Below are 15,813 nucleotides of genomic sequence, written 5' to 3'. Positions count from 1 at the left end.
TCAAATATTATATCTAAAACTTCCTTTCGTGATCCAAATACATGAAGTACTTTTTTTGTTCCCTGACAAAAAAGAAAGTGCTTTTATCAGCTAAGGAATCAGTCTTTTCACTTTACCTCACAGGGTAGTGAACCTGGCACAAATTTTCAAGTTCTTTGCCATTCCAAGTTGAGAACAGTTTTTAGTGGTAGATGAGATAAACCCTTTATATAAAATTTGTGTATCAGCTGAAGGATAAAAATACTTGCAACTTTGCCTGACAGCAGTTTTGTGGAAGAAATAGTTTATATGCTCTTAACAAGCCACAACTGAAGTGGTATTGAAAACCCTAAAACAACAAAGACTTTTCCATAAACAACAATTGTTGGATCTCCTAATTAGTTGTATATATGAGGTATAGTCATTTCTTTCAGGCTTTTTCATTAAAGCTTCCCACTCAAGCTATTTACAGTTTAGTCAGCATTCATGCTGAGGGTTGTCAGACGCTGAAGAAGTATTGTTTCTTGGCATGACTAATTTGGGATCTGGGGAGATCTGGCTGTTAAATTTGTTTCTAATGCAAAGTCTTACAAAGACTTCACAGCCTGGAGAGATGCATTGATGCCATATAAAGAGGAAATTATTATGGCTTGAATGAAGAGCAGCTCTTGAAGAATACATTTAAACAAATTGGTAAGATGCAAATAAGTACAAATTCTAGCTATTTACAATACTTAATACCCTGCTGACTGAATGTTATACAAAAGGGGCAGTTAGCCTGTCTTTTTCTCTTGGGTATATGTTCTTCCAAAGAAGAAGCCAGTTATGCGTTTGATTCCCCCGTTATGTGTCCTGATGAAGGGGAAATGCATGTAAGAACCACTGCTGTCTTGAGGGAATTTTTATTTTTGTTTAGAGGCATTTTCCTGGGGATCTTAGAGAGTAGAAACCTGTTGTGGAGGAACAGGACATTCTCAGCTGATACGAACTGCTGGAACCTGATTTTACTTGAGGGAGGTCTCACAATTTTTTTCAGCTGAAGTGTCTGAAGGAGCAATTCCAAATACTACTGGGATTTCCCAGTGATTGAAGGATACTTAGATAGTGGACAGGTTGATGTAATTGCTAAGTGAAAGACAGCGCTTGAAGCCTAAATCACTTGTTTATACCAGTGGAACACCTGTGACAAATTGTTGTTAGTGATGGAATTTAAATGTGACAGGTATTATTTCTTTTACTTCAACCTGAGTTGCTGTACTGTGTTTCAGTAACCTGTCTTTCCCACGTCAGTCCTGATATCTTGTATTTGAGTTATAGAATGACTCCATAATAATTTAAATTTGTCCAGATTGTTTCCATCGGTGCAGTCTCATCACTTCTCTGTGTCAGCAATTGTCTAGTTCAGGAAAGCAAATGTGCAGAAAGCTGTTCACTCTTCTGCTGTTGGCTTTTTTCCCCCCCCCCCAGCTTGTTTAGCTCTCCGAAACAGCTCACTGCTGCAATGGATGAGTGTGAATGCTACTGTATAGGAGTATGCGGGTATGTGAGACTGGAAATTGCAAGATGCATTCTAGCTTCATTGATTTAGATTGGCTAAGCTCCTAAGGCTTATGCCTAAGAAAGAAGACTTCTGCCTCCACTTTGTAGACTCAATATCCTACTCATGTGCGATCAGCACATCCCATAGCAACTGCAGTCATTGAAGTTGCTGGGCTGCACCAGTTTACAGAAGCTCAGTGTTTAGAGTAATTCTACCATCCCTAAACTGAGTGCTATCAGTGTCTCATTATATTCACAGTGTAAAGCTTGTCTATTATTTTCATGCCTGATTCCTTATTTCTCCTCCTGCTGATGCAATTGTGCTATTCGATTAATGCATTTTCTCTTTGAAATTTGCAGGACACAGAGAGGTTTAAGTCCTACAGTCAAGACCTGGAGCTTAAGCTGCGGTCAAAAGAACAAGAACTGGAACAATTGGCTCAAAAACAGAAAAGGGTATTAACTAATATCCATTAGAGTTTAAAAAAATAGATAATTCTTAAACTCTTATTTGTTCAATTTATTTTCTTTAGATACAGTTTTAGGTCCCAAAACTGCAAGTTCTGCCAAACCAGTTCTGCCAAACTGTAACATCCTACTGCTTTTGTGTCATGTGCTTAGGAAAAATGTTATTCTCTGTTTCTAGAATGATTTTCCTTTTTTATGATAAAATGAAAAAAAAGTGCTCTAGGTATTCTCCCCAGGTGCCAGTTAGTTTTATGAAAATGTAGCAGAATTCCACTGCCTTCAATGTGCTGGGAACCAGATTAATAACACTTAGACAGCTTAAGAGCAGAGAACAATGATTTGGCTCTTACAGTGTGCACCTTTGCTCAAAGCTTGTACCAACCACTCATTTACTTGTTTTGGACGATTCAGCACTATGAACTTGAAATGCTCCCTCCTGAACAACCTGCTCCTGATATATCTCTGTGATAACAGTTTTATAGCAGTGCATGGTTCTCTTGCATGGTAACAGCTTGTCAAGTTCCCATATTAAAACCTGATGTGTTTTACTTCTTAAAATGCATGGCCTGCTTGAGAAAGCAGAGTATTGCTGCATGTGTGAACTTGATGTAAAGTGTTTCCAAGGTCAGTGCAGAAAAGACTAGCTATATGGAAAGGGGATAGCACTGGAATTTAAAGGGCTGAAATGGAATGCTGTAAACCAAATTCCCGCTGTGTGGAGTATGACTATAAAATACATGTAAAACTTTTTCTGGGTGGCAGTGCTTGGGAGTGCCAATCATTGGAAGCAGAACTAGGAGGGGAAGGGAAGGAAGAGGAAAAAGAAGTTGGAGGACAATTTCCTAGCAGTGTATAGTATTTAGATCCTCTTCTGAGGAATCAATCCCTATGCTGCTGAAGCTAATAGGACTTGCAGAATTGTACTAGAGTAGGAGAGGAGACAAACCTCTAGCTTATTATAATTATGCAAGTTGGGGCTATCCTGGGAGGGGGCTATCACATGTTAAATTAAGCATGTGACTGATAAAAGCAGCATGGATTCACCAAGGGAAAATCATGCTTGAAAAGCCTGTTCACCTTCTACAGAAGAAAGAGACACCCTGCAGGAAGACCTAGATAGGCTAGGGGAGTTGGCTAACAAGAAGTTCAGTAAACACAAGTGGAAGGTCTTGCACCTGGGAAAACATAATCCAGGAGTGCAACACAGGCTGGAATCTGTCTGACTGGGGAGCAGCTCTGTGGAAAGGGACTTAGGGGTTTCCAGCGGACAACAAGCTCAATATGAGTGAACAGTGTGCTGCTGCAGCAAAGGGCAACCAAAATGCTGGGTTGTATCAACCAGCAGGGATTATTCCACTCTGCTCAGGGTTTGTCAGGCCACACCTGATATACCATGTTGTTTTGGTCCCTGCTATACCAAATAGATGTGGACAGGCTGGAGAGGATCCAGAGAAGGTTCACAAAGATGATCAAAGGACTGGGAAACCTGCTGTATGGGGAAGGGCTGAGGGGACTGAGTTTGTTCAGCCTTGAGAAATAAAGGCTTAGGGGAGGCCTTATCACCATGTTCCATTATTTAAAAGGTGGCTATGAAGGATGTGGAGACTCCCTTTTTACAAGGGGTCACATGGAAAAGACAGGGGTAATGGATACAAGTTACTCAGGAGATTCCAACTAGACACAAGATGAAAGTTTTTGCCTGTGAGAACTATCATCCATTGGAATAAACTCCCCAGGGAAGTGGCAAATTTCCCAATGCCAAACACTTTTTAAGATTCAGCTGGACAGGGTGCTGGGTCATCTTGTCTAGACTGTGCTTTTGCCAAGAAACGTTGGACCAGATGATCCTTAAGTTCCCCTGCCAACTTTGTATTCTATGAATTTTAGCTGATGAGGATATAGGATGGAACGAAAAGCCCATTACATAACTGAAATCAACTGCCTGATGTTAATTACCTTTGTTCAGTCTCACTGTGAATCACAAGAGATGTGTTTTTATGCAGGCTCTTCACCACATTACAGCACTATAATGAAGTAATCTGGGCACACAGATCAGGTGTTTTTAGTCTGAAGCTAACTGCAAAAATATTATTTTGTATATATTATAATTTTGTTATGATTTAATTTCAGTATTTGCCTTTATTTGTTTGCTTTCAAGCTATGTTTAAAACTTAGTTATCAATCACTAATTCAGCAGTACCTTTTTGTTGTGTTTTTCTAGAGTATATGTGTTTTAAGTTTGGTATAAAACCTACAGAATCTCTTCAAAGGTTTACACTCAATTTTATGCCTGGTGTAAATCAAGCAATACAGGCAACAGTATTGGAAGTCTTAAGATTGTTGTCTACATTGCCATTGTGTATTATTGCCTATCTTGGAGAACATAAAGCAATATCTGAGTTATTTTTATTAGAATTATTTTTATCTGACTTTGTTTTTTTTATTCACTGCATTGTTTATGATTTATAGCATTGCTGTGTTTTTTATTTTGTTCGTTATTTCTATTATTTATCATTTCCCCTCTCCCTTATGAATCTGCCTGAGTCACAACAAGGGTGCTTTTGAAGGACAGGATCTTCATACTACCATAAAAAATAAACTATCCCGTTTTATTTTTTATGGAAAGGAAACTGGGTTGGATAAAGGGAATTCACTTTTCTAATGTTGTTATAAGTAAGATAGTTTTATTCAGGTGATTAATGGCTTTTGAAACTTTTGTCATTCTACCAGGTGGTGGGCCTGTTGTTAATCTGATATGCAATATTTGATGCTGTTTTTTCTCGTATAGCAGCCTAGTCTGGCTATTTGAATACTTTTCTCAGTGTAGTTAGAGGCAGTGTTTTCTACATATGTTTTTCAAATTCCTAATGATTTTCTCTAAAAGTGACTTTTGTCTTTCCTTAGGTATGTTTTTATAATACTACATTCGCACTTGCTTTCTGGTATTACTTTTCACTCACCTAGATATCAATGTGTTCTGGCTAAGGTTTGCTGTATCCAGAGATCTCTGTCACTTTCACCTCCTCCTCGTGCATGGAAATATACTTTGATTTTTAAATCTATCCTTGCAGACAGTAATGGTAGCTTGGCTTAATTGCAACTTCCATGTTTAATTGTATGAGAGAACCTCTTGTGTGTAATACAAATGATTTTTTCCATAAAATTCATTAATATGTCTTTTTCTTTTCTATTTCTTGTTCCTTTTCTGTTTTTAAATACAATGTAATTATTCCTATACTGGAAATTATTATCAACAACGTGAAAGAGAGCTTCCAAATCAGATGAATTCAGTGTTGTTTCTGCTGACACAGCCAGAGGCATTATCCCTTATGAGGGTCTTCTGCCTGGCATGACTGAAATATGGATCTGATTCCATGTTAACTGGCCAAGATTCCCTTGACTAGGCCTTTTTGCTGGCTACTATGGTCTTGAATTTTCAACTTGCTCTACGTGGTGTAGATGATGCTCAAGGTTTGCTCAGTAGTGTTCCTCATGGGATGTGTGATGAAATGTCTCAGAAGGAGCGTCTGGGGACAGAGGTTGTTCAGCATAACATCTAGGGCACAGAATCTTGTATTAGGGGAAGAAAGTAGGTGTGGACCATGTAAAATGCAGAAGAGTTGCTGGGTTTCTCACATAAAATGATGGGTTCTGTGCTGATGACAGCCACTGAGGGGCATGATCTTGGGATTTTTGAATGAGACCCAGGAGAACATGGATCAGCAGCACTCAAAAAATGTAAATCAAGTGAAGAGATTGTTAAGAAAGGCATTAAGAACAAAATAATCCCCAGCCATGTAACGCTGTAACAACTGTTTCATTTTTCGCATACACCTGAAATAAATGGGAAAAAAGAGAAAAAATACAGAAAGGATGCTGAGCTAAGAACAGGGGAATGCTTGGAGAGTGCTTAATGTATGCGTCTTTCTGGGACAAGAATAGCTGTCCTCAACAACAGTTTGTTTGTATTGGACAATCCCCCAACTCAACTCTAACTTGTGTTTTTCCTCCAATTTATATGAAAAAAAAGAGAATATGCAACATCAGCTACCGTGCCTCTGCTTGACCTGTGGTAATGGGTTAATTCTCTCTGCTACCTAGATTTTCTTAAACATGACTATGGGCCATGAGTGTTTCCCCATCATTTTTCATCTACCAGATCAGCATTGGGAGCCAATTAACATCTCCAGTAAGCAGCTAGAGCCTATAGGGCCTATGCCATTCTATTACCAGCTGAGCATCCACCTAATGAGTTACTCCACTATATTGGGAATTGTTTAAATGAATGCTTTAGAAGTATTGTTTGGCATCTCTCAAAGCATTGTATAGGTACAATGAAAGAAAGGAACTCTGTATTGCTCCTTTCTCCTTCTGTTGCACCATGGAGTTTAGATATGATATTACTGTTTTTCTGAAAGAGTAAGCACCAGGATTTATAGCAAGCTCTTCTAACATCAGTATATGTGATTCTGGGAGCTGATGTTAGCTCCCATTGGAGTTATATTTCCAGAACAGTCTCTGTGTAAGTTTTCTGATGGCCATAATATTCTGTAAGTGGGATTTCTACCTGCAACTTGTGACTCATAAGATTTTTGAAAGTTATTTTTGTGTGGTCAATTTTTGCTTCTACCAAAGCCATTCCTCTGAACAAGAAAGTCTTGTTTTCTAGTACCCGAAGCATCTGGCCTTTTACTTGGAAGAGATAACTTCATTCTGTCAAGGAATGGAAGCAATATTCAGGAACTGAAATTCTCTATCTATGTAAATCAATGTTGCTCAGCAGTAATCTGATGCCCAGCTGGTCAGTGTTCCATGTGAACTGTGAGCCTGCTGAGGCGACAGTTCAGCAAATACATTAAGCTGGTGCTGCTGCTAAGTGCTCCAACTCTGCTCTTATTCCTGACTTTTCACAATCCCAGCTAGAAAGTATTTTCTTCTTTCATTTTAAATCCTGGCCTTGTTCAAAACCAAGACTAGAACAATGGCAGTATTGTGGAGTGGGAACGGACTAGCAGAGCTAGGTGAGGACAGATTTTGGTTGGGTGAGCTCTGCTTTTTGGGATGTGCACAATGAGAGTTCTAAAAATGTTGTCTCTCAGATCTGGAAGTTTGAAATGGTATCATTTTAATGCTCCTTTATATACCTTAAAATGCATACAGACAAAAATAAAATCATAAGACTTATATTTTTAGGTCAGCAGTGCCTTCCCCAATGTGACGTAGACTAATTTTAATCTACTTAACTTTTGCTCTAAGTTTGCTCAGTTAGCCAGGGAGAAGCAGGTGGAACTTCTTTATATACCAGAAACCACTGTCTTCTTCTGTTATCTGTTTCACAGGGAAGGTGTATCTTTCTTTTGATGTGAATATAAAAGTGAATAAAAGAGCTCTAATTCACACATCTTGGCAGATCTAGCTGAGGTGGCAGAAAGGTTGCTGCTTGTTCATATTACAGGGGATGGGAAGGTTTATCAGCTACCAGATTTAATCTAACAGTTTTTAGACAGAACTCTGAATTGCTCTGTGTAAGCCTTGTCTTTGTGGGAAAGGGTCTAAAATAGCAGTTGTAAATACCAAGTAAATGCTGCTAATCTGCTCTGTAGCACCTTTTTTTTTAATGGTTTGTCCTGGTACATTTTTGATCTGGATGAAATTCAGTCATATAGTGGAATGGCTTTATTTTAGTGTAAAGTAATTATGTCTGTACAAAGAGCAGTGGAAGAGCACCATATGTGTTTTATTTGCATTTTGGCTTTGGTGGAAATAGCTTCTCTATTCAACTAACCTCTAAGACTTCAGTTGAGAGCCACAAAACCAAGATGCCTCAGTTAGTTACAATTCTTTCTGTTCTCTTTGCTTCCACCCCAGTTAGAGCAGCAATGCACCGAACTCGTCAGTGGCAAAGAAGAAACCAAAGTAGAGAACACCAAGCTGAAGCTGACTAACCAGGAGCTGCTGAGAGACCTGGAGAGAACATCACGCGAACTAAGCCTGGCTCAACAACAGTTAGGGGTGCTTCAGGAAGAGTCATCAAGACTACATGAGGAGAAGGAAATGTAAGTGTCTAGCTGCAGTATTTCTAGTTCATTTGCTTAGCGTGCCAGTGAGCCTCCTTCTCACAGTATGCAGTGTTGTAAATGAAGTTTATGCCATAAGTAGAGCCCACCATCAAAGCCAAGTGCAGTTCTAGCCATTTCCCCAAGTAATTCAGCATCTTTTCTGCCATATCTGTCTTCTACAGAATCTTTTGCTACTTCTTCAAAATGTCTGTGTTCTTTCCCTCTCCCCTCCCCATCTCTGCCATTTGTTGTAATTAAGAATCAGTTTAATGTCTTAGTTTTGAAGCAGCAGTGGGATTCCTTACAGAAATGACAGTTGTGGCACATGTTGCTCCAGCCTCCTCAAAGCTAAGTCTATCTGAAACTTGCTTCTTAGAATGTACTCTGGCTATGAGATGGCTAGGATGTACTTCTTTCCATTTCATGAAAAGTAATTCTAGAACATCATTTCTGACCAAGGAACCTGGCCAGCAAGATCAAAGAGCGTATGCAGCTAAATCACAATTCATGGAAGGCTTTATGGTCATCCAGAACCATAATTTTGGGGTTTCCAGTTCAAATGTTGAGGATTTTAGATTCTGATTCTGAAAAAAAAATCAAGGAGGAGTATTTACAGTTCATATTTTGAGGGATAGAAATGACCTTTAAGTGGCAAATCAATCTACCCGTCTTGCTCCAGCCTTCTGCACAAGCAGAAGTTACGTTACCCTGGAGCCATAACTGGCAGAAATGTTCACTGAACTCAATTAAAAAAAATGCTCAGGGATCTGTAAGACCCTCTCATTGCCAATGGAGAGCACGTGGATGCCAGACTGTGGTGCATATCTAGCCAGACTCTATACATTTCAGCAATGAACTATATAACTCAGAGCTGTGGCTGTTTGACAAATATCAGGAGAGAGCAGAATATTATTTCAAATGTCATATTTTTTTCTGTTAAGCTTTGTGCCAAGATCCTACTTAGTTATTACTGATTTAATTTTCCATAAGAGCATAAATAATGAATTTTGGTGACAAATTATTGTTAAAGAATGGCCACCATGTTTAGAATGCCATTTTAGGTTTGCGTGTCTGATGTGTGTTTTGGAAGTAGACAGAAGAAATATTCCTCCTCAAGGTGGTTTGTTTCCTCTTTGAGGCCTCTCTTTTCAGATCCAGAGCAAAGACTATGGAATGATCTGGTTTTAAAGCTACAGAGGAAATCTACCCAGTGGTCAGACTGCTGAATAATACTACTGCATTTACAAAGCACTTTGGATTCAATAGTGGTTAATGGAATTAGAGCTCAGCCCTACTCAACTGCACCTGCAGTGTTGCTTTAAACATCTGTATCAGTCTGGTAAGACCTGAGCTGTTGAAGCAGGCATAATGTTCAGACAGTGCACAGGAAGAACCTGAGGCTTCACTGAAAGGCAAAAAAACATTTAAGGGCAGGCACCAAATTGTATTAAGTCAAAGTAAATGTTGTAAAAATGGCTGCATAGTTGTCAGGAATTGGAAAGAAATTGTAGGAATTTTGCATGTGTGTGAGCCTGACACATGGCTCCATCAGCAAGATGAACTCTAATTTTAGATAAAATGTTACCTGTTTTTCAGTGGCCATGAGTGAGAAGTATTTCAGTGGTGTATCTTTTCTGAATGACAGTATCAACATATATTAACTACTCTGGATGAAGAAAACAAAAAGCTGTATTTTTTAAAAAAAAGAACCTCTACTCCTTCCTCTGCTAACTCTAACTGCTGTGGTACTGTGGGCTTTATAACTGAATAAACTTCTATAAAATTAGTAACCATTCATGAAAAATAAAGTCTACAGGTTTGGAGAAACTGAAGTCTGAAATGCAGATGCGTCTAGGGGGAAGCATTTTAGTAGTGTTCTTACCATGGTTAGAACAATTTTGTTTTTTCTTTTTTGTTACAGGGAGGTGTACCGAGTGACAGAAACCTTACAGAGAGAGAAGTCAGGACTTCTGAAGCAGCTGGATTTCTTAAGGTAATGCAGGCCTTACGTTCAAAAACTTCTCACATCATTCTAAAGAAGTACATTAAAGGATGAAATTTGATTAGGCTGTGTACTGGGTGTAGGTGGCCAGGTGTGGACAGTGGGGTGCCACAGGGGCAGCCTCTGTGCCAGAGGGAAGAGTTCAGGGCTGCCCCACACTGATGCACACAACACAGGGCACAGTGGAGCCCCACAGCCACAATGGTGCTGCTTCTGGGAAAGCCTCTATAAGAAAGGTTAGAAAGCACAGGAGTTGTGAGAGAGGAGTAAGAAAAAAATGTTTGAGAAAGCACTTCGGACACCAAGGTCAATGAAGAAGGAGGGGTAGAAGGTGCTCCAGGCAATGGGGCGGAGAGTCCCTTGTAGCCTGTGCAGAGCCCACACAAGAGCAGGCTCCTGGCAGGTTTTCTGGCAGGAACTGTAGCCCGTGGATGACCCATGCTGGAGCATTCCATTTGTGAAGGACCATGCCCCATGGAAAGGATATATGCTGCAGCAGTTTGTGAAGGACTGTAACCTGTGTGAGGGAACCCACATTGGAGCAAAAGAATAGTGTGAGGAGGAAGGAGCGTCAGAGAGGAGCTGTTATGGACTGACCACAAGTGCCCCTGTTCCCCATTCCCCTGTGGCACTCAGAATTGGTAAGGAGATAGAAGAGTTGAGAGTGTAGGAGTGAATTTGAGCCTCAGAAGAAAGGAGACTGAGGAGAAGGTGGTTTTAGTTGTCTTTGTTTCTCATCATCCTACAGTTGAGTGTTTTGTCTGTAATGGTAGCCCTTATCTTGACCCAAAAGCCTTTCTATCTTATTTTCTTCCCTTGTCATATTGAAGAAGGGGAGGGAGAAAGTGGCTGGGTGCACGTCTGACAGCCATTCAAGGTTGACCTGCCACAGGATAATGACACAAAAGATAGTAAAAATGATTACAAAAGACTTTTGTATGCCCTGTTCTTGCATACGGTAGAAGGCAGCACACGTGAAAGATATGCTTTGTTTTGGCAATTCATTATTGTAGGTCAATCTCCTTTCCAAAAATCAAATATATAATAGAGCAACAGTGAACTGTTCTAAACTGGTTCTGTGGTAGAAGAAGGAGACTTGTAGCTTGCTAAAAGGCTCTATTATTTCTCAAGTGATGGAAGTTGAGTCAAAATGAAGAGTCTTCCCCCAAAATGTTTGTTTATTAAATGATACCAAATATAGTTAGCTAACATTTCTTTATTGATAGACTTCGAAGTTTGGTGCTGTGTTCAGACAACTGTAGCCCTCTTTATAATGTGCAGCAATGTTAGATTGTTTGCACAATGGTCAGTTTGCACAGGCTATAGATTGCACCTGCCTGTAGGCCTTCATTGACTGCATTTCTTTCAGGAGGCTTCGTTTTATAGTTACCTAAAAATGTCATGGGCTGGAGGAAAGGCTGTTTTTTTGCAGTGTGTGTCCATTCCATGTGGTGTGATCTTGCCTGCTGCAAGTAATGGGGGATATAGATAGAAATGTCTGACAACAGAGGTTGTTTCTATTCACCCAGACTATAATGGCTACTCCGCCTCTTTTTTTGGCCAGGCCAGTGACAGATGGAGACAATGGATGATGTACTAAGCAGGTGTGTTGTCAGATCTCAGCAGAGCTTTCTAATTGCCTGGAGTCTTCATTTCTTGACATTTTTATCTTTTCTGCATAAAGGATGGAAGATGGATGTTTTTATAGGGAAACTTTTCCATGGCAGCCCCTCAGAGGGACATAATAACTGGTCTTCACATATGCTACTGGAAGAACAAGAGATGGTGTTCATTACACCCTCTCCACATTAAGATGTCATCTTTACTGTGAAAATCTTTAAACATTCTAACTTATAGTAAATGAATGCATATTGACCAGAACTGATAACCATGTGTTAAGGCATAATGAGGTCCAGATGCCATCTGGCTTTAATCAGCATAGCCCTATTGGAGAATCAATAGCCCAGACAAGGAACTGGCTGTGGTGAGAATATAAATAAAGGATGATTGGAGGTTTACACTGCCAACTGTCCACTCTGTCTGCTAGTGTAAAAGTCAACAGTGAAAAGTCAGCAGTTCTAAATACTTGGCCTCAGTGTTTATTTTGTTTGTGTTCTCCTTACAGAGAGAGGAACAAACATCTCAAAGATGAACGTGACATATTTTTACAGGTAACCAACTATTATTTTCAGAGCCAGTGTTGAGCAAACATATATCAGAACAGCGTCAACAGAAGGAGATCAGAGACCATACTGGAGACAGATTTTTGTGGTACTTAAATCCTGCTCCATTCTTAATCTATGTCATCTTTTTTCTCACTTGAGAATAAGATTTTTTAATTTGCTGAACAATTTCTAGAGCTGCATGTTTAGAATTATAAAGTTGGAACTATCTGGAGAGAGATGAATGCATTTTAGAAGAAACTAAGGATGTAATCATGAGAGGATGAAATAACCTAAAAGTTGAACAATTAAATTGTGTTTATCTATTCAGTCAAGAGTAGCTAATATCCTGAAATGTTTATGCAACAGTACAATAACTGAAGTACATGAATCACTATCTGAATGCTTATTGGTACTGTGTAAGAGAAGAGCACACTAACCTTTTCAACAGCAGCAGAAAAAGGGTACCTGAGAAGTTCCAGAAGTACCCTGACTTAAGGAGACTAAGGCAGCTTAGTTCACACTTGTTTGTGTTCTTAGTCCTATAAGAAGTTGCTGCTGTAAAAAATATACCTATTGACTTCTTTTCATGACATTGTGCTGTTTTGTTGTGGTCCACTCTGTTTACAAAGCAGATGAATTGTTGCAGGATCTGGAGTTTCTGTGTTCTGATTGTTTATCAATCAGGATTTTGAAGCATTTATACCTCTAGAATTTTATTCTACAGTTTTTTTCTTTCATATGCATTGCATTATTTAAGCATTAGGAATGAGGATTAACCATAATGAACAACAGGAGTGTATTAGTAAGAAGTATTCTGTATTTCTGCAGAAATGCAAAACAAGTGTTCCAAAAGCCAGCTGGAAGCAAAGATCAGGGTCTGTCATTGGGAAATACATAGAAGGCAAGATGCTACCTATCAGGTAAGAAATTTTTGTCATGTGTTCCCTGTGTGAGTATGATGAAGCTTATAGAAAGAAGATATGGAAAGTTTTCTAATACCTTTGGATTTTTCAAAGCGTGTGTTTCTAAAGTGTCTGTCACTGGAAGATTACTATGATCTTTAAGAAAATTGGAAATAAAGAGAAAAATTTTCACATAAAACAAGTGCACTGTCTACAAAGGTGAGGGATTTCCCCATTGTGGATGAGTATGTTGGGAGGCACAAAAGCTTGCCCATTACCCTTTGTTAATGTGGTAGAATGTCCTTGATAATTTCCTCATTGTAGAGACTAGCAGTCCTGTTGTAAAGTTTATCAATCCCATGATGTGGAACTGGTGAAACACGGAGAATTTAATTCTCACCCATGTGGTTGTTAACTTGAGATCTACAGGAACAAGATGTTGATCTCAGTGAAACACTGCATGTTTCCTTTGAGACAAGAGGAGCAGGAAAGACTTAGTATTTCACTTTGAAGTAGTAGCTAAGACAATGACCCTGCAGGCACGAGGTTGTGAACTGTAAGAAGGGAAAGATTTCAGAGACAGGGTTTAGTAAGTTTAGTACTGAGAATTGGAGCATCATTGGCAGAAGTAATTAGGGCACAAAAATCATACTAAAATTTAGGTGGGAAGGGCCTCTCATGTCTCAAGTCTAATCTCCTTCTCAAACAGGGAGAACTCCTTAGGTAGATAAGGTTGCTCAGGGCCTTGGTCTATTGAGTTTTTGAACATCTGCATGGAGGTCCCACAGTGACTTTGGGCACCTGTTCCTTTGCTGCCTCAGTCTCATGAAGAAATTTTGTTTCCTGTATCAGGTCAGCATTTCTCTTATTGCAACTTGCATCTGTGGTCATTGCACACACCTCAGAAGGCTCTGACTTTATTTTATCTACACTCCTCCTTCTGTTGCATCCACACCTAGGTTTGTTTAATATGGATGAAAAAAAAGGCTATCTCCTTCCCACCTGTTATGGAGAGAATTAGATAGCACATAGAAAGGTTCTGGGCTGGGGGATTGTTTTATTCTTTGTGAATGGGGCCAGGGATGGAAAAGGGGGAAATCACAGGATAGAAACTTACTTTAGCTATTCCATGAGGTTAAAAAGAGGTTAATCTAATGTTTTCTATTCTGGTTCAGGTTTCTCCCATAAGTTATTAGCTTTCCTCATGACGCTTATAATTACTAAGCATGCTATATATATACTCATGGTATGATGAGCTGAATTTTCCATACACATTGGACTGAATCTGCTGTGCCTGCTGTGAATAGAAAAAACATGGGAGTTTAAATTCAGTTACACTAGAATAAAACAATAGGAACCCAGGTCCAATCTATTTTTGTGATGTACTTTCTTTTTAATCTGTCTAGCCATTCATTTGAAGATGATGATATTTTCAATAACTCACAGAGAAGGAATTCTGCTGGACTGAATGGAACTCTCTCTGAAGACCCTGATGCTGGAGTTACTGGAGTAATGTCTCCACATCTCCAAAGAATAATATCAATTGAAGAAGATCCCCTACCCCAGCTTCTTGACAGGCTGGCTGATAATCAGCTGAACAGATGGACTGAAGATGATGACTATACTACTTCTGAGATGGAAATGCATAAGAAAAACACAGAGCAATCAATGGAACACTCACCATCATCTTGTAGAGAGCAGCCTGTAGGGAAGGAAACACTGTCAAATGTAAGAGGACAAAGGGACCCTCACCTTGAGTATAGTGTGAAGTTCTGGGCCCTGTGATTTAAGGAGGATGTGAAGGTCCTTGAATGCATCCAAAGAAGGTTAATAAAGCTGGTGATAGGGCTAGAAGGCATGTCCTATGAGGAGTGACTGAGGATGCTGGGTTTCTGTAGTTTGGAGAAAGAGAGGCTGAAGGATGACCTCCTTGCTCTCTGCCACTCTCTGAGGAGGGGAAGGGGAGAGGGACGTGCTGATCCCCTCTCCTTGGGATCCAGTGATAGGACATATGGGAATAGTTCCAAGCTGCCTCAGGAGAGGCTCAGACTTGATGTTAGGAAGCATTTCTTTAACAGGAGGGTGATCAAACACTGGAACAGACTTCCCAGAGAGGTGGATGATGCTCCAAATCTATAAGTGTTTAGGAGAAGAGAGGTGGATGATGCTCCAAATCTATCAGTGTTTAGGAGACATTTGAACAGTGCCCTTAATAACATGCTTTAACTTTAGGTCAGCCCTGAAGTGGTCAGGCAGTTGTAGGTCCCATCCAACTGGAACTGTTCTATTCTATTCTACGGGACATTGGAAAACAGGAATGCATTATTCTTAGAATCTAAAATTATTTAGTTTTTTGCTTTTAAGTTAAAGCATGACAAATTAAGCCATTACATGAAGTGGGAGATGGAAATGTACTGGAGAGAAATGTTGAAGGTGCAAAGAAGGGAAACTCAACCTAAAGGAGTGGTAACTGCAATCTGTGCATAGACTTATGTCTGAAGAACTATTTAGAAAAAGTGAACTTAAGCCTTGTAATAGATAACACAAGAAGATCCACTGAAAGGCAGCCATTGTCTAAAAAAAGCAACAGTTCTTTCTTTTGAAAACTTGGGGCTTTTTTTTTGCCATAAAGTGGTATGTCTCATGTTCTGATACTTTTGAGTCAGAGTTGGTGGTTGTTGCATTATCTGAGAAATAAT

General features: G+C 39.5%; 1 protein-coding gene across 1 annotated transcript in view; it reads left to right on the top strand.

The window, feature by feature from the left end:
• The window catches only part of CRACR2A (calcium release activated channel regulator 2A), a 46,943-nt gene that overhangs the window by 15,766 nt on the left and 15,364 nt on the right, over positions 1-15,813 (top strand). The window contains exons 6-11 of the mRNA XM_009080294.1: positions 1,879-1,974; positions 7,855-8,042; positions 9,967-10,038; positions 12,173-12,218; positions 13,041-13,132; positions 14,521-14,842. Of these exons, the coding sequence (XP_009078542.1) occupies positions 1,879-1,974; positions 7,855-8,042; positions 9,967-10,038; positions 12,173-12,218; positions 13,041-13,132; positions 14,521-14,842 (816 nt within the window). The remainder of the gene's footprint in view (positions 1-1,878; positions 1,975-7,854; positions 8,043-9,966; positions 10,039-12,172; positions 12,219-13,040; positions 13,133-14,520; positions 14,843-15,813) is intronic.

Source organism: Acanthisitta chloris, unplaced genomic scaffold (genome assembly GCF_000695815.1).
Source record: "Acanthisitta chloris isolate BGI_N310 unplaced genomic scaffold, ASM69581v1 scaffold19458, whole genome shotgun sequence".
NCBI lineage: Eukaryota > Metazoa > Chordata > Aves > Passeriformes > Acanthisittidae > Acanthisitta > Acanthisitta chloris.
This window is presented reverse-complemented; position numbering and strand designations above follow the sequence as displayed.